Source organism: Melanerpes formicivorus, unplaced genomic scaffold (assembly GCF_026170545.1).
Source record: "Melanerpes formicivorus ecotype bairdi unplaced genomic scaffold, bMelFor1.0.p_v2 SCAF_27, whole genome shotgun sequence".
Lineage (NCBI taxonomy): Eukaryota > Metazoa > Chordata > Aves > Piciformes > Picidae > Melanerpes > Melanerpes formicivorus.
Window position 1 is genome coordinate 19,749 of NW_027142379.1, and position 26,868 is coordinate 46,616.

At 58.1% G+C, this 26,868-nt stretch overlaps 1 protein-coding gene across 1 annotated transcript in view; it reads right to left on the reverse strand.

Annotated features, from left to right (window-relative positions):
* Positions 1–558: 558 nt before the first annotated feature.
* The window catches only part of LOC137448976 (electrogenic sodium bicarbonate cotransporter 1-like), a gene marked incomplete at its 3' end in the record, with an annotated part of 46,019 nt that continues 19,709 nt past the window's right edge, over positions 559–26,868 (reverse strand). The window contains exons 2-3 of the mRNA XM_068154039.1: positions 14,133–14,206; positions 559–738 (exon numbers count right to left, since the gene is read on the reverse strand). Of these exons, the coding sequence (XP_068010140.1) occupies positions 559–738; positions 14,133–14,205 (253 nt within the window). The remainder of the gene's footprint in view (positions 739–14,132; positions 14,207–26,868) is intronic.

Consider the following 26,868-nt stretch of genomic DNA (forward strand, 5'->3'; position numbering starts at 1 on the left):
GGCTGTTCCTAGCTGCACCCATTGGGTGCTCCTCACCACCCTCAGCCCAGGAGGCTGTTTCCAGCTGCACCCATTGGGTGCTCCTCACCAACCTCAGCCCAGGAGGCTGTTCCTAGCTGCACCCATTGGGTGCTCCTCACCAACCTCAGCCCAGGAGGCTGTTCCTAGCTGCACCCATTGGGTGCTCCTCACCAACCTCAGCCCAGGAGGCTGTTTCTGTCTGACCTCACACAGAGTGGCTGACTTCTAGAGAGCCAGGGCTGAAGCTGCAACAGATCTCCCCAGGCACTTCCTCATCTCTCCCTCGCTATCTCTTTACACCCAGTGTCAAATTGCTCAGCAACACCTGGCCCCTTCCTGGCTGGCATTAGCTCAGGGGCAACCTCAGGTGACAGGCAGGGATGAAATGTCTGCCCCAGCCCCGTGCCTGTTCCAGCAGCCCCCGTGGGCAGCCCCGGGTTGAGGCCAGCGGGAGCCCTGCTGGGACGGATGCAGCGTCCCCTCCACCAGCAGAGCCCCAGGCGGCAGCAGCGCTGCGGGGCAGGCAGCAGTACTCACTGAGGGGTTTGAGGATGCTGCTGCTGGTCTCATCAGCGTTTTCCACATCTGATTTGTCTGAGTAGTTCTCAGAGACTTTCTCCTTTTCCTTCTTCTCTTTGTGCCCAGCTCTCCTCCGGTGCCGCCGCCTCCTCCTGTAGCTCTTCGGCACGTGGACCCCGATGTAGATGGTGTGGTGACCTAGGGGGCAAGGCAAGCACAGCAAAGGTGAGCTCCTGGGAGAGTTATCCTGGCCTCCTCACCCACCAGGAGTCATAGAATCACAGAACTGCCAGGGCTGGAAGGGAGCTCAAGGCTCAGCCAGCTCCAAGCCCCTGCCATGGGCAGGGACACCTCACACCACAGCAGGTTGCTCACAGCCACCTCCAGCCTGGCTGCAAACACCTCCAGGCAGGAGGCTTCCACCACCTCCCTGGGCAACCTGTGCCAGGCTCTCACCACCCTCATGGGCAACAACTTCTTCCTCACAGCCAAGCTCAATCTCCCCATTTCTAGTTTTGTTCCATCCCCCCCAGCCCTATCCCTCCCTGACACCCTCCAAAGTCCCTCTCCAGCTTTCTTGCAGCCCCCTGCAGATCCTGGAAGGCCACAATGAGGTCTCCTGGGAGCCTTCTCCTCTCCAGCCTGCACAACCCCAACTCCCTCAGTCTGTCCCCACAGCAGAGCAGCTCCAGCCCTCTGCTCCTCCTCCTGGCCCTGCTCTGGACACCTTCCAGCACCTCCAGACCCTTCCTGGCACAGAGGCTCCAGAACTGGACACAGTGCTCCAGCTGTGGTCCCAGCAGAGCAGAATAGAGGGGGGGAGAATTACCTCACTCAACCTGCTAGCTAGGGACACCACAGACCACAGGATGTTAGGAGTTGGAAGGAATCTTCCAGGATCATCCAGTCCAGCCCCCCTGCCAGAGCAGGACATAGAATCCAGCACAGGGCACACAGGAACACAGCCAGGTGGGTTTGGAATCTCTCCAGAGAAGGAGACTCCACAACCTCTCTGGGCAGCCTGCTCCAGGGCTCCAGCATCTCACAGTGACAAAGTTTACCCTCCTGTTCCCATGGCATCTCCTCTGCTCCAGCTTGCCCCCAGTGCTGTCCTTGGGCATCCCTGAGCAGAGCCTGGCTCTGTCCTCCCACCACTGCCCTGCACAGCTTGAGCAACAGGACTGAAGGCAGCCCTCAGGCTCCTCTGCTCCCAGCTCCAGAGCCCCAGCTCCTTCTCACAGAGACTCCCACCTCAAGCTGAACACTTCCCAGGGCTTCTTTATGGTGCCTGGGGTGAAAGTGTTCTCAGGGCTTTCTGCACTACCACCCAGCTTGGGCTAAACATCTTCCCTCGTGGACCCCTGAATCCTGGGTTCACTTTTGGGACCCTCACTCCAAAAAGGAGATGGAGGGGCTGGAGATTATCCAGAGAAGGGCAACAGGGCTGGGGAAGGGTCTGGAGAACAGGGCTGGGGAGGAGCAGCTGAGGGAGAAGAGGCTGAGGGGAGACCTCATTGCTCTCTACAGCTCCCTGAGAGGAGGCTGCAGGGAGCTGGGGCTTGGGCTCTTCTCCTTAGCTTCAGGTGATAGCAGGAGAGGCAATGGCTGAAATTGTGCCAGGGAAGGCTCAGGTTGGAGAGGAGGGAAAATTCCTTTGCTGCCAGAGTGGTCAGGGGTTGGGAGAGGCTGCCCAGGGAGGTGGTGGAGTCCCCATCCTGCCTGGGGGTGTTCAAGAAACCTGTGGCCATGGCTCAGCACCCTGCTGACCTCAGGCTGGTGGTTGGACTCCATCAGCTCAGAGATCTTCTCCGAGCCAAAACAATTCTGTGGTTCTCTGACTGTGTGGGAGGCAGTGGAGGAGTCACTCCATGGGTGTGAGGAGTCCCCTGGAGGGAGGCAGCCACAGCCTGTGCCTCCTGCCCCCTCTGCATGGCTGGCTGGGCTGGGCAGGATGGAGGTGCTGTGCCCCAGCACCTGGCAACCCCTTGGGCCCAGGTAGAGCTGAGGGCAGTGGGCACGTGATGGCCTGGCCTTTGTTCTTATGGCTTGAGCTGATTTGAACCTAAGCAGGGCTTACTTTGGGGCTTGCTTAGTGCTACTTTTAGTATCTCCCCTTTGCAATGGATCATCCCTGTGATTTGTTTGCCCTTTCTGGGCCACCAGCCTTGCAGGGCACTCCCCATTTCCTCAGGTGCTCACACCAAGGGGCAGACACCTCCCTGCTGCCACCCGACCTGCAGGAGCCTGCCTGCAAGCCCAGCACCTTCTCTCCTGGCCAGGAAGCTGTGCTTCTGCTGGCAAGGGGCCTGGGGGGCTGCAGCCCACGCTGAAGGGCTTCATACTGCACTTTGAATACCCCCAAGGGAGGAGGCAGCCACAGCCTCCCTGGGCAGCCTGCTCCAGAGTCTCACCAACCTCCTACTGAAGAGCTTCCTCCTCAGCTCCAGTCTCACCCTGCTCTCCCTCAGCTTCAAACCATTCCCCCTTGCCCTGTCTCTAGACACCCTGATGCCTCTCTCCAGGGCACAATGCTTTAACAAGCCCAAGGAAGCCACCACCCACCCCAGTGTCCTTCAGAGCACAGAAGGCGCCACTTGGACCTGCAGGTCCTACCCAGAGTGCTGGGAAACTCCTGGCCAAACCTCAGCAGCTCTCTCAAAATGAACAAAGCTCATCAGTTTGCCTGGAGGACAGCAGGGAGGGTGATGGGCACCCAAACAGGACCATGAAAGGAAGCTGGCAAGTGGCCCACCTTGAGTTCAAGCTGAGCAGGACCTGGATGAGCAGGAGGAATTCTGCAGGGTGGTAGTGCCAGGAGGAGAGGCAATGGCTGAGAGCTGGGAGAGGGCAGATTGAGACTGGAGGTGAGGAAGAAATTCTTGCTAGGAAGGGTGGGGAGACACTGGCACAGGTTGCCCAGGGAGGTTGTGGATGTCCCCTCCTTGCTTCCCAAGCAAGCCCCTGCTGTGCTGCCTCCCTTGCAGGGCTCTGGTGCTCAGGTGGGACCAGCTCCCTCGGGCCAGTCACCCAGAGTCAGGGAATCATAGGAAAACAGAAAGCACAGAGAAAAGAGAGTGATGCTCAGAGAGATGGAGAACCTGCCCTGTGGGGACAGGCTGGGGGAGCTGGGGCTGATCCAGCCCCAGAGAAGGCTCCAGAGAGACCTTAGAGCAGCCTCCCAGTGTCTGAGGGGGCTGCAGGAGGGCTGGAGAGGGACTTTTGACAAGAGCTGATAGTGTCAGGATGAGAAGGAATGGATTGAAGCTGGAAGAGGGCAGATTGAGACTGGAGGTGAGGAAGAAATTCTTGCCAGGGAGGGTGGGGAGACACTGGCACAGGTTGCCCAGGGAGGCTGTGGATGTCCCCTCCCTGGAGGTGTTCAATGCCAGGCTGGATGAGGCCCTGAGCAAGCTGGGCTGGGGGGTGGGAGGTGTCCCTGCCCATGGTGAGGGGCTGGAACTGGATGATCTTCAAGATCCCTTCCAACCTAAACCATTCTATGGCATTGGAAGAGGTTCCCCAGTTTGGTGCTGGAGCCCCCATCCCTGGAGGTGCTCCAGAACCCTGTGGCCATGGCACTGGGGGTGGGGGGCAGGGTTTGGTGGCCATGGTGGGGTTGGGTTGGGGGCTGGAGGCCTTGCCCCAGCCCAGCAGCTGTGCGCTGGAGGCGCAGCCTGCGCCACGCTGACTTTCTCAGGCATCCCCAGTTGCAGGCAGCGGTTCTCATGGGAAAGGCTCTGCCACCCTGGTGAGGAGGAAGTGTCTCAGCAAGCCAGGGCATTCAGAGTATGTGTCAATTGTTTCCTTCTTGGGAAGGGAGCCGAGAAGTTTATCTCAGCCTCCGCAGCAATACCAACAGCTGCCAAGCACGGCGGGGACGCAGCGGAGGGAAAGGTCCTGCCTGGCTTCCCCCAGCAGGCTGGGAGCATCAGAGACAGAGCCCCAACACAACAGCAGCAGCAACAAAGGGCAGCATTAAGCAAGTCTGTCCCTGGCAGGAGAGGGGCAAGGCAGCTAAGTGCTGCAGATGTTTGCCTGCCTGCACGCAGCTCGGTGCGATGTTAGCAGGCTGCGTCCTGCGCACACGTGGGCGAGAGATTAAAGAGGGATTGTCCAGTTCTGCTGGCAGCATATTAAAGCATTAAGGCTCCAGGCTTACCACCCTGTGTGTCTGCTACCAAGCTGGCCACGGAATTAGAGTGCTTCAGAGGAGGCCTTGGTGTGAACACAGACACTGCACTCCCCCCCAACCCAGCCTTCGGCACCTGCCTGCGGGATGGGATCCTGCCTGGAAGAATCCCTCCTGGGGCAGCCCTGCCCTGCAGCCCCTGCTTGTGCCCTCCTCTGTCCCTACACAGCCATCTGCCACCCTAGAGCTGATGTTCCCAGCTGCTGGAACAGCTTTCCTCCTTCCTTTGGCACTCCAGAGCTAATTCACCTCTTCAGGTGCTGCCCTGTGAGATCTCCTTGCAGATGTGATCTCAGAGGTCTCTACCAGCATTAATGATTCTGTGACCCTATGTCCCCTCCCTGGAGGTGTTCAAGGCCAGGCTGGATGAGGCTTTGAGCAAGCTGGGCTGGTGGGAGGTGTCCCTGCCCATGGCAGGGGGTTGGGACTGGATGATCTTGAGGGTCCCTTCCAACCCAAGCCATTCTATGAGCCTCTGTCTCCAGTTGTGTGGCTCTGCCCATTTCTTCCTGGGCTGGAGGCACCAGAGGCATCTCCCTTTGCTTCTGTCACTGACTTTGGACCTTGCTTGACCCTGGATTTCACTTTGTTGCTTGTCTTTGGTGGGGATGCTATTCTCTCTTGCTCCCTGGGCTGGCAAATGAGTGCCTGGTGCTGTAGTGGGCAGCTGCTGGCAGCAGGAGATGCTCCTGTGAGAACTTCTGAGAGCTCAGCCTGGATAATGCTGGCTACAAAGTCATTAACATGGCCCAGGGAGGGCTCTCCCTCACTCTTCTGTTGGCCTTTGAGAACTCAGGCTTTCAGAAGCCCTTCCCAGGTGCTTCCTTCAGTAACTCCCCAACAACCATGCCCTTGGCAGGGGGAAAGGGGTTGGAGGTGGATGATCTGCCAGGTCCCTTCCAACTCAAACCTTTCCATGAGTCTAGGAGTTGGCATTTCTGATGTGCCCTCTGTGTTTGCTGGCCCAAGGAGCTGCTGCTGCTGGGGATCTGTGCACCTCAGGGGTGCTGCAGGGCTGCAGAGCATGTGTGATGGGGATGAGGGGCCACTGCATAGGGCAGGAGCTCTCTTCAGAAGCTCCTGGCCCCATCCATGCAGAGAGCTCAGCAGGCTGGCTCTCTGCAGAGCCCCTGGGGAGCTCAGCTGCCTGGCTCGAAGTTGCTGTCAAGGAGAGACACTCTGGGCAAGCAGCTCTCTAAAGATCTCCAATGATTGTGGCTGGACTCACAGAACCCTAGAATGGGTCTGGGTTGGAAGGGACCTCCCAGAGCTCATCCAGTCCAACCCCCCTGCACTCAGCAGGGACATCCTCCACTAGAGCAGGCTGCTCAGAGCCTTGGCCAGCATCACCTTGGAGATCTCAACCACCTCCCTGGGCAGCCTGTTGCAGTGTTCCAGCAGCCTCACAGTGCAGAATTCGTTCCTCACATCCAATCTCCATCTGCTCTGCTCTCATGTCAAAGCACTGCTCCTCATCCTGCCCCTGCAGGCCTTTGCACACAGTCCCTCTGCAGCCTTCTTGTAGCCCCTTCAGGTACTGGGAGGCTGCTCTAAGGTCTCCCTGGAGCCTTCTCTTCTCCAGGCTGCACAGCCCCAGCTCCCTCAGCCTGTCCCCATGGCAGAGGTGCTCCAAGCCCTGTGATGTTCTCAAGGTGCTCCCCAGCCAGGCCATTCTGTGAGCTCAGTAAGGAAATTCACCTGCAAACCCAAAGCCACTCTATGACTCCATGAACCTCAGGGTTCTAGGAGCTCAGTACCTCCAGAAGGTCAGTTAGATCTCTGCATGAAGTGACCTCTTAGCCTTTAAAGGGCTCCTGTGTCCCAAGTCTATAGTTAGCAGAAGGAAAGTCTCCCCAGACATCTGTCAGAAGTTGCACTTCTCAGTTTCAAGCCCACACTTGCTCACTCCCAGCCAATGACCCAGACTTGAACTGCCAGATTCCTAACAGGATTCAGAGGTTGCTCCAGTGGAGCATGGAGCTAGCTCTGTGCCCTGGAGAACAGGGGGGCTCTAGAGGATGGAGCTCACAAAGCCAGGTCAAGAGTGCCTGCACAGGCAAAGAGAATGGAAGAGGAGGGGGGCAGGAAATGCCAGCAGGGCTTCACTTGGCTCCTTGAAGATGCTCCAACACCTGAGTGTTGAGGAGGAGCAGAGCAAGCCACTCACCTGCCTGTGCTCGGAAGGCAGCAGGAGATGAAGCCCAGAAGACTGCTGGCAGCTACCAGGTGCTGCCCCATGGCAGGGAATCAGAAGGAGGTTCATGGATTCATAGAATGGGTTGGCTTGGAAAGGACCTTCAAGCTCAGCCAGTTCCAGCCCCCTGCCATGGGCAGGGACACCTCCCACCAGCCCAGCTTGCTCAAGGCCTCATCCAGTCTGACCCTGAACACCTCCAGGGAGAGGACATCCACAGCCTCCCTGGGCAACCTGTGCCAGTCTCTCCCCACCCTCACTGGCAACAATTTCTTCCTCATCCCCAGTCTCAATCTGCCCTCCCCAAGCTTCCCTGGCAGGGAATTCAGGGGGGACATGGTGTGGACAGAACCATGAAGGTGTCTGGGGGCTCCCCCTGAGCTTTACATAAGCCACTGCCAGGCTCTGACCCACAACCCCTTAAGCTGCTTTTCTTTGCCTCTTCTTCAGAGCCATCAGAGGTTATGGAGGTGCTGGAAGGTGTCCAGGGAAGGGCCACGAGGATGAGCAGAGGGCTCCAGTCTCAGTCTCCCCTCTCCCAGCTCAGAGCCATTGTCTCTCATCCTGTCACTCCCAGCCCTTGTCCAAAGTCCCTCCCCAGCTCTCCTGGAGCCCTTTCAGGTACTGGAAGGCTGCCCTGAGGTCTCCCTGGAGCCTTCTCCTGGGCAACCTGTTCCAGTGCCTCTAAAGCACTCTGGGATGGAGACACCTTCCTCCAGTGCCACGGACCTCCCTCTCCCAGCATGTGCCAGCACTGACCTCCCCACCACTTCAAAGCTCACCACAGCTGCCCTCTGCTGCAGGCACAGCAGCTCACATCTTGACTCAGCTGCTCTTGCACCACTTTCTCCACCTCTCCTGCCTGCACAGCCAACTCCTCACTCCCTCCTGGAAAGTCACCTTCTCATCCTCTGAGCCTGGAGCACAGCTATGCTCACAGCAGCCCCTCCCCACGCAGCCAGCGCCTTCAAAGCTAATGCTGCTTCCCCACAGCAGCAGGAAGACCTCTGCAGTGCCCATGCAATGGGGAGGATGGCCCAGTGGCAGGGCAAGGGGCAGTGGTTCGAATCTGGAGCAGGGCAGATTCAGGCTGGACATCAGGAGGAAGTGCTGCACAATGAGGCTGAGGAAAGACTGGAAGAGGCTGCCCGGGGACATAGGTCAGGCCCCATCCCTGGAGCCTTTCAAGCCATGGTGGAGCCATTCAAGCCATGGTGGAGCCATTCAAGCCATGGTGGAGCCATTCAAGCCAAGGTGGAGCCATTCAAGCCAAGGTGGAGCCTTTCAAGCCATGGTGGAGCCATTCAAGCCATGGTGGAGCCATTCAAGCCATGGTGGAGCCATTCAAGCCAAGGTGGAGCCATTCCAGCCAAGGTGGAGCCATTCCAGCCAAGGTGGAGCCCTTCCAGCCCTGGGGCAGCCCTGGGCAGCCTGCTCTAGTTGGAGGTGTCCCTGCTGCCTGCAGGGGGGTTGGACAAGATGACCTCTGAGGCTCCCTTCCAACCCAGTGCAGTGTGCCATAGGCTCCTGCTGGGAATCCAGCCGTGAGCACACTCAGAGTGCCTTGCACCAAGCCAGCAACTGACTGAAGAAGTGCTATCAGTGACCAAAAGTTCAGGCCAGACCTCACAGCCTTTCCTCTGCTGCCTTCATTAACCTCTTATGCACACAAACTGTCCCCAGTTTTTCCTCTAGGGATGGACCACTGTCATAGAGGCATGGAATTGTTTGGGTTGGGAAAGCCCTTTGGGATCATCCAGTCCAACCACCAACCCAACCCCACCATGGCCCCAAAGGCCATATCCAGACTTTCCTTGAACCCCTCCAGGGCTGGGGACTCCACCACCTCCCTGGGCAGCCTCTCCCAACCCCTGACCACTCTTACAGCCAAGACATTTTTTCTTCTCTCCAAACTAACCCTCCCCTGGCACAATTTCAGGCCACTGCCTCTCCTTCTATCACCTGAGACTAGGGAGAAGGGTCTGCAGCAGTCACAGCCTTGGACCTTCTCATGTCTGCCAACACATTTAGCAGCACATTTCAGTGCCCCTTCCAAGTGTCCTGGGGAATGGAAGCTGGAGAGGAGCTCAGCTCACCCAGATTCACTTCAAAGCTGAGAGGACCCAAACCACTCATTCCTGTTTGAACTGACTGTGTGGGGCAGCCAAGAGGGGCAGAATGGGGGCAGAATGGGGGCAGAATGGGGGCAGAATGGGGGCAGAATGGGGGCAGAATGGGGGCAGAATGGGGGCAGAATGGGGGCAGAATGGGGGCAGAATGGGGGCAGAATGGGGGCAGAATGGGGGCAGAATGGGGGCAGAATGGGGGCAGAATGGGGGCAGAATGAAGCAGGCTGGAAAAGACCTCAGAGATCACCAAGTCCAACCTCTCACCCAGCACCATCTCATCAACTCAACCATGGCACCAAGTGCCTCAGCCAGGCTCTTCCTAAACCCCTCCAGGGATGGGGACTCCACCACCTCCCTGGGCTCCCAGCCCCAAGCTGTGGCTTTAAAACCCAGGAGCAAAACCCTCTTTATTTGTCATTTTCCCACCCTTTTGAGTCCTCCTCATTTGGGGTTTGGTTTTGGGGTAGGGGTTTTTTTTTGGCACAAGCCACCCCAAACTCAGTGTCATCCAATCAACCAGGGTGAAAGAGCCCTCAGAGCTCATCGAGTCCAAGCAGCACAGCCAAACACCCCCAGCCTGCCTGCCTCCCTCTCCCTCTCTCTGCATGGGAAGGCAAGGCACCAGAGGATGTTAATGAAGTACACTCTGTGCTGAGCCCTTCATCTGATTCATTTCTAAATCATATTTGTTTCAGAAGCAATTAGAAGCCCTGCCTGATAGGAACCAGGGCTTGGTGGCTGCATCCTGAGAGCGGGGAAGGGCTGACTGCAGCCAGGGAGCCAGAGCAGCTGAGGCTGGGGAGGAGAGAGAGAAAGACAGAAGGGGGCCGAAAGACCCAGCTGGGCAAGCACAGCTCATTTCTCCTTCCTCCTGCCTGCTGCTAATAAAGATTTTTCACAGCTATCTTGACCCCTCTCAGCCTCCCTCCTCATTGATCCAGCCAGTGATTAGCTTCAGGCTTATGGCATCACCCGGCTGGGGCGAGACACAACAGGGTCAGGAATAGAAAGCAAGGAGGGGAGAGAGAGAGAGAGAGAGAGAGAGGGAGGGGGGGAAGGAAATAAAGTGTGAGGAGCAAGCAGGCATCAGGGCAGCTAGAGTGGGAACAAAGGCAAAATAAAGGAGTAGCTGCAGAAAGCTGTTCCAAAAGCCCTGCAGTAAATCTCATCATGGGAAACAGGATCCATGGCAAAGTTTCCACTGCCCCAGCAGTTTTTTCTTTCCCTCCTTCCCCTCCCCCCCCCCCCCCCACCATCCCTACCCCCTCCCACGGGAGGGCTGCCTAGGAGATAGTTCTCAAGCCCTTGAGTGTGGAAGCTGGGGTCAGGGGGGGAAGCCAGGGCAAAAACCACCTGCCACGAGCACTGGTTCCCTCATCTCCTAGGGGAGGGGGGGGGTAAGGGGGGGGGGGGGTAAAGGGAGGGGGCTAAAGGGAGGAATAAGGGTAGAGGGGTGGGGGAGAATAGGGGGTAAGGGGGGGAATAGGGGGTAAGGGGTAAGGAGGGGAGTAGGGGTGGGGGATAAGGAAGGGAGTAGGGGTGGGGGATAAGGAGGGGAGTAGGGGTGGGGGATAAGGAGGGGAGTAGGGGTGGGGGATAAGGAGGGGAGTAGGGGTGGGGGATAAGGAGGGGAGTAGGGGTGGGGGGAATAGGGATAAGGGTTAAGAGGGGGAATAGGGGTAGGGGTTAAGGGGGGGAATAGAGGTAGGGGTTAGGGGGGGAGTAGAGGTGGGGGGTAAGGGGGGAATAGGGATAAGGGGTAAGGAGGGGAATAGGGATAAGGGGTAAGGAGGGGAATAGAGGTAGGGGGTAAGGAGGGGAATAGAGGTAGGGGGTAAGGAGGGGAAAAGGGGTAGGGGGTAAGGAGGGGAAAAGGGGTAGGGGGTAAGGAGGGGAAAAGGGGTAGGGGGTAAGGTGGGGAAAAGGGGTAGGGGGTAAGGAGGGGAAAAGGGGTAGGGGGTAAGGAGGGGAATAGGGATAAGGGTTAATGGGGGGAATAGGGATAAGGGGTAAGGAGGGGTAGGGTGCTCCAGGCAGAGCTGTCAGACTGGGAATCCAGCATCCTCCTCCCCAGCATGAGGTCAGGGCAGCAGCCAGCCCGGTTGGGGGGGGGGTGGGGGGGGGGGGCAGGGGAAGTTCTGCTTAAGGAGCCAAGAATACCTTATCTGAAAGGATAAGGTGGAGCTTTACTTTTCCCCTCTTGCAAAATTGGCTATTAAGTCATGTGTTTATGTCACAGAGCAGCACTCCTGGCAGGGGCATGGCAGCAAGCTCTCAGTCACTGCCTTCAGGGAAAGGAATGAGCAGTGCTGGGAAGGGATGGCAATGGGCTTCCTGCGGGGGGGGAGTGGGGCACTGCCTCTTCCTCATTCACACACACACACCAGACCCCCCCCAGCAAGCTGGCAGCTTCACTCCTGCTCTCCTCCCACCCTCTGAACCAGCCCCAGGCAGGTCTCTCACCTCCTCAGGGCACTTCTGGGCAGCATCAGAAGCAAAAGAATCGATCCCAGAATCTCAGAATCCCTGAATGGGAAGGGTTGGAAGGGACCTCCAAAGCTCAGCCAGACCAACCCCCCCTGCCAAGGCAGGGTCACCCAGAGGAGGTCCCACAGGAACGCAGCCAGGTGGGGCTGGAATCTCTCCAGGGATATGAGGACTCCACCACCTCCCTGGGCAGCCACTTCCAATCCCTGACCACTCTTGCAGCAAAGAAACTCTTCCTCACCTCCAACCTAAGCCTCCCCAGCACAATTTCAGGCCATTGCCTTTCCTTCTATCCCTTGAGACTCAGGAGAAGAGACCAAGCCCCAGCCCACTGCAGCCTCCTCTCAGCAGAGCAGAGCCAAGGGGCAGAATCCCTTCTCCTGCCCTGCTGCCCACACTCCCCAGCACACAGCTGCCTTCTGGGCTGCATGAGGGCACTGCTGGCTCCTGGGGAGCCTCTCAGCACCCACACCTCCCCCTCCCCAAGCCTCTTTCTTCAGGGCTGCTCTCCAATCCCTCTGCACTCAGCCTGGCTTGGTGCCTGCAGCCTGTGCAGTGTGGCTGCTCTGTGCCCTGCATGCAGGGCAGTGAGAGCCCAAAGGCTTTCCCATGGCACTGGCTGCTGTGAGTGGCTGGGTGGGTTCAGATTCCTCTCTTCTTGGGGGGCAGGTGATTTCCCTTCACTCTGCTCAGTCTTTCATGGTTGACAACAGCACAGCTGTAACTCTGCACCCAAGCCAGCAAGCCAGGGGCATTGCTTTGCAGGTAGGGAGCTGAGAATGAAATGCTCACCTCAGCCAGCACAGGGAGGTGAACTGCTGCCCTCCTTCCCCTCCTAGGCAGGGTAGGTCTCTCTCTTTTTTGGGGGCAGATGACTTCCCTTCACTCTGCTCAGTCTTTCATGGGAGACAGCAGCACAGCTCTAACTCTATACCCAAGCCAGGGGCATTGCTTTGCCAGCAAGGAAATGGGAATGAAATGATCATAGAATCAATCAGGGTTGGAAGGGACCACAAGGATCATCTAGCTCCAACCCCCCTGCCATGGGCAGGGACACCCCACACTAGATCAGCCTGGCCAGAGCCTCAGCCAGCCTGGGCTTAAACACCTCCAGGGATGGGGTCCCTCTCTTTTTGGGGGGCAGATGATTTCCCTTCACTCTGCTCAGTCTTTCATGGGAGACAGCAGCACAGCTCCAACTCTACACCCAAGCCAGGGGCATTGGTTTGCAGAGGAGGAGCTGGGAATGAAATGCTCACCTCAGCCAGCACAGGGAGGTGAACTGCTGCCCTCCTTCCCCTCCTAGGTAGGGCAGGGCCCTCTCCTCCTCCCCTCCTGCTCCCCCACACTTTTATCAAGCCCTCAGCCAGCAGCTCCCTCATCACCCACGAGGATTTGCAGCAAATAATTCATTCCTGTCAGCTGAATACATTTTTTCCACAAACAAACCTTCACCTGAACTCCTTCAAATTCCCCACCCCACCCCCCTCTCCTTCCCCCCCCCCCCCCACCTTTGGGGTTTCACAACTTTAGCAGTTTGAAAATGCAGTGAGAAAAAACCAAAACCACTTGCAAAAGGAGCTGACTCTGCTCCTCAGCAGGGAGGAAACTGCCCCTAAAAAGTTCTTCTTCAAGGAAGGGGAGGGGGAAAAAAAAACAGTCAAATAAAGTTCTCTTTAGGCCCTTCCAAGCTCAAAAAGCAAACAGCCATTGGCTGCTGCCTGGGCTGGGCTTTAGCCTGCAGAAGAGGAGGCTCAGGGGAGACCTTCTTGCTCTTTACATCTCCCTGAAGGGAGGTTGGAGCCAGGTGGGGCTTGGTCTCTTCTCCCAGGCAGCCAGCACCAGAACAAGAGGACACAGTCTCAAGCTGTGCCAAGGGAGGTTCAGGCTGGAGGTGAGGAAGAAGTTCTTCCCAGCAAGAGAGATTGGCCATTGGGATGAGCTGCCCAGGGAGGTGGTGGAGTCTCCATCCCTGGAGGTGTTTAGGAAGAGCCTGGCTGAGGCACTTGGTGCCATGGTGTAGTTGATGAGATGGTGCTGGGTGAGAGGTTGGACTGGATGACCTCTGAGGTCTTTTCCAGCCTGGTCTATTCTATTCTGTTCTGTTCTGGCCACCCCAAGGAGTCCTGCTGCATTCCCCAGCTGCGACATCCCAGCCCTTCCCAAGCGCACTGCAGAAGTGCAAGCACTGCCAAAACCTCATGCAAATAGGACAGGAGGAAAGCATCCACAACAGCCCCCATCTCCCTCACACCACCACCCCCCAGCCCCCCTTCCCCAACCTATTTCACAACCACTCTGCAAGGCACAGCCAGAGAGAGCTCCGGGGGAGGTGGGAAGGTGTGCCAGCAGCAGAGCACCAGCACCACCACCCCTGGGCTGAGGAAAGCAGCAAAAAAAAAGGAGGCTTTCCCTTACAATTCAGTTCCACCCTGATGGAGCTTATCAGGGTTTGGAGCCCATTTAGAGGATTAATCACTGGGGCAGAACCAAGCTGCCCCTCCTTTTGCCCTGCTGTGCCCAGCCTTAGGTGCGAGCACAGCCTGCTGAAAGCACCCTCCCTCCTTCCCTCCCTCCCCAGCAGCCCTCTTACCTTCCACTTCTTCTTCATCACACACATGCTTGAGGAAGGAAGCCCCCCTGTCCAGCACTGCCTCGTCCTCCATCCTGTAGTAATAGAAAAGGAAAAAGGAATGCTCAGACTTCTCCTGCAGCGAGCCGGTGGAGCCGGCCCAGCTCCTGGGCAGGTTAACTTGCAAGCTGGTGGTGTTCATGGTCCTGTGGGTGCTCCTGTCCTCCTTCCAGTGCCTGCTGTTCCTTCATAGAGCTTCTTTCAAGTGGTGCTTGGGTTGGAGAGCTGGCCTCAGAGAGCTGGAGCTCTAACCTTGAGAGGGCATCGGTGGTGACAGGTGTGAGAAACGTAATCCCGGCTACCAGCCTTTGGGGCTTTTTCCTCCTTCTTCTTTAGGTTTTGGGGAGGGGTTTCTCCTCCCCCTCCCTTTATTTCTCTTCCCCCTCCTCCCCCTCCAAAAGTGGCTGTGCAGACACACAGGCAAGCTTGGTGCTGCCTAGGAAGGGCCAGGAGTTTGTGGGATCCCAGTTCCCAGCTGCCCCTAAAAGGCCAAGGCTGCAGGAGCACATCCAGGGGCGAGCCTGCACGCTCCACACAGACACACAGATGAATGCACAGGGGGGAGACCAGCCCCCAGCCAGCCCCTTAATACCAGCAAAGCACCCTTGTCTGCTGGGAGGCAAGCTGTGTGTCACATGGTGGCCTTACAGAAAGCTGCCACGCCGGGATTATCCCCAGAGACCCAGCTACAGTCAGTCAGACCATCACAGCCCTCTCATGTATGTGTGTCACCCCAGCCAGCCATTCATTCATCCATCCATCCATTCATCCACTCGGGGATGGCTTTTAGGAGCTGCCTTCCTCCTCCTCCCTCCACCCCTGAGCAGCAGAGAAAAGAGGAGAATCCTCATTTCATGCCTCTGCCAGGAGAGTCCTCCCCTGCTGCTGCTGCTGCTGCCGCCACCCAGACCTCATCCTGCTGGGTTTCACCTACCAAACAGGGACCCTGCTCACTTTCCAAGGGCTCATCCTTTTGCCAAGCAAGGACAACAGTGATAAAACAACAAAGGGAACAGCCCTGGGCTGGATGAAATCATCTCACTTCACTTGGAAGGCTTTAGAACATGCCTGCTGCTGGACACTCCCTGTGGAAGCTTCCTGGCTGCTGGTCCCTGTTCTGCTAACCATGGACCCCAAAGCCAAGAGGTCAAAACCCAGCATTAGAGTAACAAACCAAACAAACCTTCCTCCTCTCCCTTCAATTCCCCAAGCTCAGTTCAGATGCCTTCAGGACTTCCTCACATCCACACCTCCCCACTTGTGATCCTCCAGCAAACCCTTCACGAAGTGGTGTTGGCTTTTTAAGGGCAGATTCAAACTCTGGGCAGGATGAAAAAGTGACTGGATGGAAAGGAAGGACTCAAGAGTGCCACAAGATCTCTGCCCTGCGTGGCAATCCCTCCCTGAACCACAACCACCACTGAAAAAAAGCCAAGAGCAGGAGCACAGGAAGCAGCAGGAGGCTGCAGCCCAGCAGCCATTCTCCCACCTTGGCCAAGTTTTCCTCCACCTCCAGCACCTTCACTACCACCTGGCTTCATCCTTGGCCCTTAGCCTGCAGCTCAAATGTGTCACAGATGAAAGAAGGGCCACAGCAAAAAGGGGGCACAGCAAAAAGGGGGCACAGCAAAGCAGGGCAGATGCCAACCCAACTAGAAACACACTTTCTTTTTCACCTGCCTCCTTGGGTGGCAGCAAAGAACACAGCCCCACAGCCCAAATTCAAGAGGAGCATCAGGCAGGCTTGGGAAGGAAGGAGCCAAAGTCTTTGGCTTATTTGACTCCCCCCCCCCCCCCCTAAGCAGCACAGCAGCTGCTTGCTGCAAACACAACTGCAAACATCTGGACCAGATGGGGCTGGGTTTGCAGCCCCAAGCACGGACCACAGGAGCTTTACTGCTCCCATCAAGGCTCTTCTGACAGCTTCTGACACACACAAAGTGCCCTGGCGTGTGCCTCCCCGCCCTGGCCACCACCAAAGGCAGGCTCCTCAGCACGGGAGTGTGCAAGCCACACTCAACACATCCTGCAGCCAGCACCACTTCCAGAGGCCAGCTCCTCCACCCCATCAGCACCAGCCCACGGCCCCAGGCGCTAAGCAGCAGCAGCAGACTCAAGGTAGAGGCACAGGGGAGAGAAGGAGGAGGAAGGAGGCAGCAGCTTCCACCCCCTGCAAGGAACAGAGGTGATGAGAATTCACCAGAGCCACCCATCCTAGGGAAGGGTCTGCTCCAGCCCAGGGAAGTGATGCTGGCAGCCTCCCAGTATGGGATGGGATAACATAGGATAGGAATTAACCAGGCTGGAAAAGACCTTTGAGATCATCCAGTCCAACCTCTCACCCAAGACCATCTCATCAACTAAACCATGGCACCAAGTGCCTCAGCCAGGCTCTTCCTAAACACCTCCAGGGATGGGGACTCCACCACCTCCCTGGGCAGCACATCCCAATGGCCAATCTCTCTTGCTGGGAAGAACTTCTTCCTAACATCCAGCCTGAACCTCCCCTGGTGCAGCTTGAGACTGTGTCCTCTTGTTCTGCTGCTGGGTGCCTGGGAGAAGAGACCAACCCCCACCTGGCTACAGCCTCCCTTCAGGGAGCTGCAGAGAGCAAGAAGGTCTCCCCTGAGCCTCCTCTTCTCCAGGCTAAGCAACCCCAGCTCCCTCAGCCTCTCCTCTCAGGGCTGTGCTCCACTTCCAGCATCACCCTGCCCGCTGCTGAGCATCCAGCAGGGGGAACAGACCCCAGGCTTCCCCCCAGGCCCCGCCTCAGCCTCCCTCCAGCGACACCTTCCCTGCCCCGGCTGCCTTTGTGCCTGCCAGCAGCGGCGCCGCGGGGCTGCGGAGCGCTGGGGGGCTGCTGACGACACATCGCCGGGGCTGCTGCTGCTGCTGCCCCGATGCACGCACAGAGCCGAGCCCGAGGAGCTGGGAGAGGGAGGGGGAAGGTTTATAGGGCCAGGAATAGAGCCTGGGTCGCCTTGGCACCGTGCCCCACCAACTAATCCCGAGGAGTTTCAGCGATTAGACTCCCAAGCACCACCTCCCTTGACTTGGTCTTTTCTGCCCTTCTCAGATTACTGCAGGGATTTCTTCAGGCCAAGGGGGGAAAAAAGAATCAAGCAAGAAAAACCATCCCTTCATGAATTCACACTGGGAGGGGGAATGTTTCAGCCCCCTGGGATTGTTCTCTGTTAAGGCAGGAGCAAGAGGATCACAGGATTGTTAGGGTTGGGAGGGACCTCAAGGACCACCCAGTTCCAACCCCCCTGCCATGGGCAGGCACACCTGGCAGTCCCTTCCCATCCTGGCTCTCTGTGGAATGATGAGCAGCAACTGGGGGTCCTGGGGTTGGTTTAGCCTGAAGGAGGCTGAGGGGAGACCTCCCTGTCCTCTACAGGTCCCTGAGAGGAGGCTGGAGTGAGGTGGGGGTTGGTCTGTTCAACCAAGGACCAGAGGATCAGCGAATCAATAAGGTTGGAAAAGACCTCAGAGCTCAGCAAGTCCAACCTCTCACCCAACACCTCATGACTACTAAACAAGGGCTCCAAGGGCCACATCCAATCCCCTCTTGAACACCTCCAGGGCTGGGGACTCCACCACCTCTCTGGGCAGCACATCCCAATGGCCAACAACTCTCTCTGTGAAGAACTTTCTCCTCACCTCCAGCCTAAACCTCCCCTGGCACAGCTTGAGACTGTGTCCTCTTGTTCTGGGGCTGGCTGCCTGGGAGAAGAGACCAACCCCCTCATGGCTACAGCCTCCCTTCAGGGAGTTGCAGAGAGCAAGAAGGTCTCCCCTGAGCCTCCTCTTCTGCAGGCTAAGCAACCCCAGCTCCCTCAGCCTCTCCTCCCAGGGCTGTGCTGGAGATGATAGGACAAGAGGAAACAGCCTCCAGTCGTGCTGAGGTTTGGGTTGGCTATGAGGAGCCAGGAGCTGGGCTCATGATGATCCCCATGGGTCTCTCCCACCTGAGGATTCCCTATGGTTCTATTCCATGCTTTGTAGAGCTGGCATGAGGCGTCCCAGCCAGGGTCCCAGGCAGCCTGCCCCACACAGCATGCGAGCCAAAGCTGGAGGCAGGAAGGGCACCACCAGTTCCACCCCAGTAGGGGTGGAGGACGTCCCAGGGGAGACAAAAGTCTGTAGGAAAGGGACAAAAGCGAGGGAAATGAAGCAGCAGGGAGCAGAGCAGCAAGAGGAGAGGTCTGTGGTTGGCAGGAGATGGAGTGCTGCCACCACCCGGCCACCCATCCCCTGGCACCCAGCAGTGCCACCGCTCCCACAGCTCCCGAACCGGCGCCCAGAGGGGGGGGCAGCCGGGGGCTGCGGTCTCAATGAGGCACCGGGGGTGCTGGGGCCACACCTGCAGCCGGCTGCAGAGAGCAAGCAGAGCTCTCCCTTCCTGCGGCCTGGTTATGCTTCTGCCCCATTTGGGGGCTTTGGCAAATCAGGAAGAAGCTTCGGCAAACCCTGGCACGAAGGAAGGGGGGGAAATAGCCGCTGGGAGGCAGCCCCATGCCGGCAAGGAGCCCAGGGCAAACTCCCACCTGAAGAGCAACCCTTCTGCAGTCAGCCAGGGCACAGAGCATGGCAGTGGCTGCAGGGAGGAGAGGAGGCTCTGAGTGCTGGGTCACAGAGCAGCGCCAGGCTGCTGAGGGGCAAACCTGACACCCCTAAAGTGCCTGCACTGCCACTCAGGAGCCTGCCCACATCCTGAGACCCAGCTCTGGCTTCCCAAATCCTGAGACCCAGCTCAAGAGCCTCGGCTCTTACTTCCCATCTCTTGCCCCACAGCTCCTGCTTCCAGCTCCTGCCTCCCATCTTCCCCTGCCCAGCTCCTGCTGCCCAGCTCCTGCCTCCCATCTTCCCCTGCCCAGCTTCCCCTGTCCAGCTCCTGCCTCCCAGCTCCTGCCCCCCAGCTTCCCCTGCCCAGCTCCTGCTGCCCAGCTCCTGCCTCCCAGCTTCCCCTGCCCAGCTCCTGCTGCCCAGCTCCTGCCTCCCAGCTTCCCCTGCCCAGCTCCTGCTGCCCAGCTCCTGCCTCCCAGCTTCCCCTGCCCAGCTCCTGCCTCCCATCTTCCCCTGCCCAGCTTCCCCTGTCCAGCTCCTGCCTCCCAGCTCCCGCCCCCCAGCTTCCCCTGCCCAGCTCCTGCTGCCCAGCTCCTGCCTCCCAGCTTCCCCTGCCCAGCTCCTGCTGCCCAGCTCCTGCCTCCCAGCTTCCCCTGCCCAGCTCCTGCTGCCCAGCTCCTGCCTCCCAGCTTCCCCTGCCCAGCTCCTGCCTCCCATCTTCCCCTGCCCAGCTCCTGCCCCCCAGCTTCCCCTGCTCCCCAGCTCCTGCCTCTCAGCTTCCCCTGCCCACCTCCTGCCCCCCAGCTCCTTCAGGCAGTGGTGGGGAAGGCAGGGGCTAAGAAGATCTCCCAGGTGTGTGCAGGACCAACCCCACAGCTGCTCCTCAGAGCCTGGCACCACATCAAGAGCACAATGGAGAAGCCTCTGACAGCTGTCTGGACATCCTGGACCTGTGCAAGTCCTCCCTGTGCTGCGAGGAACAAGCTGAGAGAGCCACCCGCACCTCCCCATCAGCTGTGTCTCTGCTGCTGGGTGTCATGGCCAGAGCTTGCAAAAAGCAGCAGGAGGTGGGTCCCAAGGAGCACAGCTCCGTGCTGGGCTGCACTGGATGAGCTCAGAGGTCTTTTCCAGCCTCAACAATTCTCTGAGTCTAAGAGACCTGCTCAGGACAAGCAAGCTGGTGTTCAGCATCCTTCAGGGGACTGGGACATGTCCTTCACCACCAACACTGCTTGGGGCAAGCACCACCCAGCCTCCAACAGATGGAAGGAGGCAACCACCAGCTAGAGCTGGGTGGGAGATGTACAGCACTGGGACCTGAGTAGAGAGAAAAGCCACCAAAGGCTTCTCTGCTGGTGACATCTGGTGCCTTCACCAGGCCACTCAAGTTACAGCTCCACAGGTGGCACTGGGTTGGAAGGGGCTCTCCAAGAGCATCTTGCCCAACCCCCTGCAGGCAGCAGGGACATCTCCACCTACAGCAGGCTGCCCAGGGCCACATCCAGTCTGATCCTGAGTGTCTGCAGGGATGGAGCCTCAACCACATCCCTGGGCAGCCTGTGCCAGGATTTCCCCACTCTCATTGTGCAGAGCTTCCTCCTGATGTCCAACCTACCTCTGCCCAGCTCCAGCTTCAAACCATAGCCCCTCATCCTGTCCCCTTCTGAACAGCCTCTCCCCAGCCTTCTTGTAGCTCCCCTTCAGATACTGAAATGCAGCTCTGAGGTCTCCCTGGAGCCTTCTCTTCTCCAGGCTGAACAGCCCCAATTCTTTCAGCCTGTCCTCAGAGGAGAGCTGCTCCTCTGAAGTCAGAAGCTCTGTGTGTGTACCTCTATGTATAGAATAGAATAGACCAGACCAGACCAGGTTGGAAAAGACCTCAGAGATCATCCAGTCCAACCTCTCACCCAACACCATCTCATCAACTCAACCATGGCACCAAGTGCCTCAGCCAGGCTCTTCCTCAACACCTCCAGGGATGGGGACTCCACCACCTCCCTGGGCAGCACATCCCAATGGCCAATCTCTCTTGCTGGGAAGAACTTCTTCCTAACATCCAGTCTGAACCTCCCCTGGCACAGCTTGAGACTGTGTCCTCTTGTTCTGCTGCTGGCTGCCTGGGAGAAGAGACCAACCCCCACCTGGCTCCAACCTCCCTTCAGGGAGTTGGAGAGAGCAAGAAGGTCTCCCCTGAGCCTCCTCTTCTGCAGGCTAAGCAGCCCCAGCTCCCTCAGCCTCTCCTCCCGGGGCTGTGCTCCAGACCCCTCACCCACAGACAATGGATGAGTCAAGAAGCTGACCAGGCTCCCTCTGGCAGGGGCTGCAGGGTGGCAGCGGTGCCATTCTTTCTTTTCTCTGCCACCTGTGAGGCATTCAGCCATGCCCCTGGCAGCGGCCAAGTAATCAGGAAGCTGGGAAGGAGCCTCGGTCCCGCTTGATGCTCTCCCAGCCTGTAAGCAAAGGCTTGGATCAACAGCCCCAAGCTGAGCAGCTCCTCTCAGGGGCTCGATGTGGTTTGCTTTCCTCACATCTGGGCTCTGTCACACAAGGAGGAAGGGCTCCTGGCCACGCTCTCAGCACACTCTGCCTGATGCACTGGCAGGACCAGCTGCCAAATGGATCTTGGATGCCTTTCTCCCCCTCTCAGCTGGAAAGCAGCATTTCTTTTCTTTCCCTGCTTCCTCAGCAAAAGGCAGGGGAAGGGCAGAAGCCTCTGCTCCCTGCAGAGAGCACTAGCAACCATAATGCTCCTAAATCCAACCATAAACCCCAGCTTCTCTTGAAACAACTCTGGATAATCAACGGGGAATTAATACCCGAGCTGCCTGCTTTGCAGGATGCCACTGAGCAGAGCAGATGCAGACTCAGCTCAGCTCATCCTCCCTCCTGCAGCCTTCTTGGCTGAATGGAGGCTTTTCCCCTCCCCAGAGCAACATCAATCACCTCCTGGACTGAAGCTGGAGACAGCTACAAATGCCACATGGCTACAAAGCTGGAGGAGCCAGCAAGGTGCTAGAGCTGCCTTTCTTTCCCCTGGCAGTGCATCCTTTCAATCACAGAATCAATGAGGCTGGAAAAGACCTCAGAGCTCACCAAGTCCAACCTCTCACCCAACACCATCTGATCAACTAAACCATGGCACCAAGTGCCTCAGCCAGGATGATTTTAAACACCTCCAGGGATGGGGACTCCACCACCTCCCTGGGCAGCACATCCCAATGGCTAACAACTCTCTCAGTGAAGAACTTTCTCCTCACCTCCAGCCTGAACCTCCCCTGGCACAGCTTGAGACTGTGTCCTCTTGTTCTGGTGCTGCTTGCCTGGGAGAAGAGACCAACCCCTACCTGGCTACAGCCTCCCTTCAGGGAGTTGGAGAGAGCAAGAAGGTCTCCCCTGAGCCTCCTCTTCTCCAGGCTAAGCAACCCCAGCTCCCTCAGCCTCTCCTCCCAGGGCTGTGCTCCAGACCCCTCCCCAGCTTTGTTGCCCTTCTCTGGACACCTTCCAGCAGCTCAACATCTTTCCTAACCTGAGGGGCCCAGCACTGGACTCTTGGGCTGGGCTGTGCTGGGGCTGCCTGCAGCACCAGCTCCTCTTTTTGCAGCTCCAGAGACCCACCAGCAGGTGCTTGCACCACGATGGATGTGACACAGGTGCTGGAGTCAAAGGAGGAGAAGGCAAAGAGCAAGGAAGCTTTGCAAGTTGATCCTCTTGCTACCAACCCAGCAGCAAGTGCAGGCTCTGGAGAGTGCTCACCTGCACAAAGACAAAGGTTTGCTGCTGCTGCTGGCTCCTGTCTCTCAGGCATGGCAGGGACAGCAGACCTACCTTGTCTGACACTGAAGGACACTTGCTGAAGGGGCTTTGGAGAAAGGAGGAGCAAAGCCCCCAGGGGGCTCAAGGAGGAGCCAAGCCCAAGGGGCTAAAGGGAGAGCAAAGCCCCCAGGGGGCTCAAGGAGGAGCCAAGCCCAAGGGGCTAAAGGGAGAGCAAAGCCCCCAGGGGGCTCAAGGAGGAGCCAAGCCCAAGGGGCTAAAGGGAGAGCAAAGCCCCCAGGGGGCTCAAGGAGGAGCCAAGCCCAAGGGACTAAAGGGAGAGCAAAGCCCCCAGGGGGCTCAAGGAGGAGCCAAGCCCAAGGGGCTAAAGGGGGAGCAAAGCCCCCAGGGAGGCTCAAGGAGGAGCAAAGCCCCCAGGGGAGGCTCAAGGAGGAGCAAAGCCCCCAGGGGAGGCTCAAGGAGGAGCAAAGCCCCCAGGGGAGGCTCAAGGAGGAGCAAAGCCCCCAGGGGAGGCTCAAGGAGGAGCAAAGCCCCCAGGGGAGCTCAAGGAGGAGCAAAGCCCCCAGGGGAGCTCAAGGAGGAGCAAAGCCCCCAGGGGGCTCAAGGAGGAGCAAAGCCCCCAGGGAGGCTCAAGGAGGAGCAAAGCCCCCAGGGGAGGCTCAAGGAGGAGCAAAGCCCCCAGGGGAGGCTCAAGGAGGAGCAAAGCCCCCAGGGGAGGCTCAAGGAGGAGCAAAGCCCCCAGGGGGGCTCAAGGAGGAGCCCCTCAACAGCCCCCATGAATCTCTGAGGTCACAGCTCCTGCCTTCCTCCTCTTCAGGGGCTGACACCAGGTCCCATTACAGGCTTTAAAGGCAAGTCTCAGCTCTTGACTGCATCTGGTCTTCAAGACCTCTGAGCATCAAGAGCCCTGAGGGTTTATCCCAGGTGGAGGTTAGGAGAGCACCTTCCTGAAGCCAAGGCAAAGTTTCCATTCCTCCACTCATCCACAGAATGGTTGATATTGGAAGGGACCTTGCAGATCATCCAGTCCCAACCCCCTGGACACCTCCCACCAGCCCAGGTTGCTCAAGGCCTGGCTCTGAACATCTCCAGGGAACAAACATCCATGACCTGCCTGGGCAACCTCTTCCAGTGCCTCCCCACCCTCACTGGCAAGGATTTCTTCCTCATCTCCAGCCTCAATCTGCCCTCCTCAAGCTTCCAAGCTGAAGAATGGTGTCCCAACATCAAGTGCCACCATGGGGATTTCAGCTGAGGTCTGACAGCTTCAGCAGAACTCCTCAGCCTGGACACATCCCAAGAAGCAAAGCAATGAAAATGATGAGGAGGGAATAAAATTGGAGCTCTCTTCTGCACAAGCCAGGAGGTAACATCACCCAAAGGGAGGGAAGTGGAAGGCAGGCCCTTGGCACCGGCCCCTGGCTAGGTGTAGCAGTTGAAGCCATTGTTTTATGAGGCTTGGATTGCCACCATAAAATGACACAGCTCTACAAAACTGATAGCATTGCTTTGTTTCCCTTTCCTTCTCTTAAAGGACACCATGGAGCTGCAGCTGCAGAGCTACCAGCGTGGAGGAGTCCACCAGGCCTCCTCCAGGCTCCACCAGGAGCACCTGAGTGCTGCAGAGGTCAACCTCCACGGGGGAGCAGCCAGCTCCCAGCACCTTCCACACAGACTCACACATTGGGTTGTGCTGGAAGGGACCTTCAAGATCCCCCAGTCCCAACCCCCTGCCATGGGCAGGGACACTTCCCACCAGCCCAGGCTGCTCAGAGCCTCATCCAGCCTGGCCTTGAACACCTCCAGGGAGGGGACATCCACAGCCTTCACCCCAACCTCTGCCAGTGTCTCCCCACCCTCCCTGGCAACAACTTCTTCCTCATCTCCAGCCTCAATCTCCCCTCCTCCAGCTCCAATCCCTTGCCTCTCATCCTATCACTACAAACCACTGCAAAAGAAGTCTCTTCCCACCTTTCTTGTAGGCCCCCCTCAGGTACTGGAAGGCCACTAGAAGGTTGCCCCTGAGTTGTTTTGGTTGGAAAAAAATCCCTCTGAGATCAATGAATCCAACCTCCAACCCACCCCCACCATGGCCACCAAACCCTGGCCCCAAGTGCCATGGCCAGAGGGATCTGGAACCCCCCCAGGCATGGGGACTCCACCACCTCCCTGGGCAGCCTCTGCCAACCCCTGACCACTCTGGCAGCCAAGAAACTTTTCTTCCTCTCCATCCTAACCCTCCCCTGGCACAACTTCAGGCCATCTCCTCCCCTTCCACCCCCTGAGACTAGAGAGCATTCAACCCCAGATGTGGTTTTGCCTGCACTCAGGGGTGGACAAATCAGCAGCCACCAAGCCACACATCCCCAAAGCTCCTAAACCCCTCCAGGGCTGGGGGACTCCCCCAGCTGCCTGGGCAGCCTCTCCCAGGGCCTGACACCTGCTCCATGCAGCTAGGAGCCAGGAGAGGGGAGAGGGAGAGAGGCTCTGGAGGGAATTCAAGGCTGCAGTGACGCAGGAGCTTCAGGAGCTGTGGAAGTCAACAGGAAGGAGTGATGTGGGGCTGGGTGAGTGCTCTGAAGCTATCTGTTTGAGGCCAACATAAACCAGACACCTTTGTAGCTTCATTTGCTCCAAAGCCATGAAATATAAATCACACACACACAAAAACCACCTTTCCTCCAGAGGCAGAATGGTGTCAGGTTGGAGACCAGAGCTCAGCAGTGGATTTTGCCTTAACACAAGGATCAAACCATAAATGATTGGTGCCAGCCAGCCCCCAGCAGCTGACTGGGGAAGGGGGTGGGTCACTGCTATTTATTTCCCCTGACAAAGTCCTGTCCTGCAGGGTGGTGGTGACAGCTTCATGCCCTGCAAGCGACTTCCCACTGCTTCACACAGCCACTGCCTCAGCTCCACAGCTCAGCTGGGGGGCCAGATTTGCATGCTGATGGGGAGGGCAAGCCAAGGGGGAGAGGAGAGGGGAGGGGAGGGCAAGCCAAGAGGGAGAGGGGAGGGCAAGGGGAGAGTGGGAGAAAGGAGGGCAAGCCAAGAGGGAGAGGGGAGGGGAGGGAAGGGGAGGAGAGGGGAGGGGAAGGGAGGCCAAAGGGGAGAGGGGAGGGGAGGGCAAGCCCGGGGGAGAGGGGAGGGGAGGGCAAGCCAAAGGGGAGAGGAGAGGAGAGGGCAAGCCAAGGGGGAGAGGAGAGGAGAGGGCAAGCCAAGGGGGAGAGGAGAGGGGAGGGCAAGCCAAGAGGGAGAGGGGAGGGGAGGGCAAGCCAAGAGGGAGAGGGGAGGGGAGGGGGAGAGTGGGAGAAAGGAGGGCAAGCCAAAGGGGAGAGGGGAGGGGAGGGCAAGCCCAAGGGGGAGAGGGGAGGGGAGGGCAAGCCACCCCTATAAGATCAAGTCCAACCATAACCCAGTCATCATGACCACTAACCCAGAGCCTGAAGCCCCACACCTACACTCTCCTTGCACACCTCCAGGGCTGGGGACTCCACCACCTCCCTGGGCAGCCTCTGCCAGCACCTCACCACTCTTGCAGCAAAGAAGTTTCTCCTCATCTCCAGTCCGTGCTCCTAAGCCCACAGCAGCTCCACAGCAGGCAAGTGGCAGGAGGCAAGAGCCTTGCAGAGCAGGCTAGAGGAGAAGTCTAAGATGAAGAGATGACTTGGAGCCACACAGCACACATTTGCCCCACTTAAAGCAGACGAGGCAGCATGCAACAGATCTATAATTCAGTGCGGGAGGGGAGGCTCCACAAACCTCAGCTGGAGCTGCTGCAGAGGGCTCCTTCTGGAGAGCTTGGTTTCCACGTGCCTGGTGTCTATTTAAAACCAAGCCTGTTTTATTAAGGAGCTGCTGCTCTTTGTTCAAGCCTCCTGGGAGAGCTCTTGGGGAGAGGGCTGTGCTCAAGTGGGTTGAGTCCTGGGACTGGGCATCGTGGCCCCAGAGCTGCCCACGGCCCATGCCTTTTGCATCAGCCCAGCAGGCAGCTGGGAAAGGGCTACCAGGCCTCCAGAGCATCTGATCACAGAAGGAAAGACTGGCAGGGGGTGGAAGAGACCTCCAAAGATCAGCCAGTCCAAGCCCCTTGCCAAGGCAGGGTCACCCAGAGGAGGTCACACAGGAACACAGCCAGGTGGGGTTGGAATCTCTCCAGGGATGGAGACTCCACCACCTCTCTGGGCAGCCTGCTCCAGGGCTCCAGCACCCTCACATTACAGCAGTTCCTCCTCATGTTCAGATGGAGCTCCTGATGGTCAGGTTTGTGCCCACTGCCCCTTGTGCTGTCCCTGGGCACCACTGAACAAAGCCTGCTGCCATCCTCCTGCCACCCACCCTTGAAGTATTGATCAGC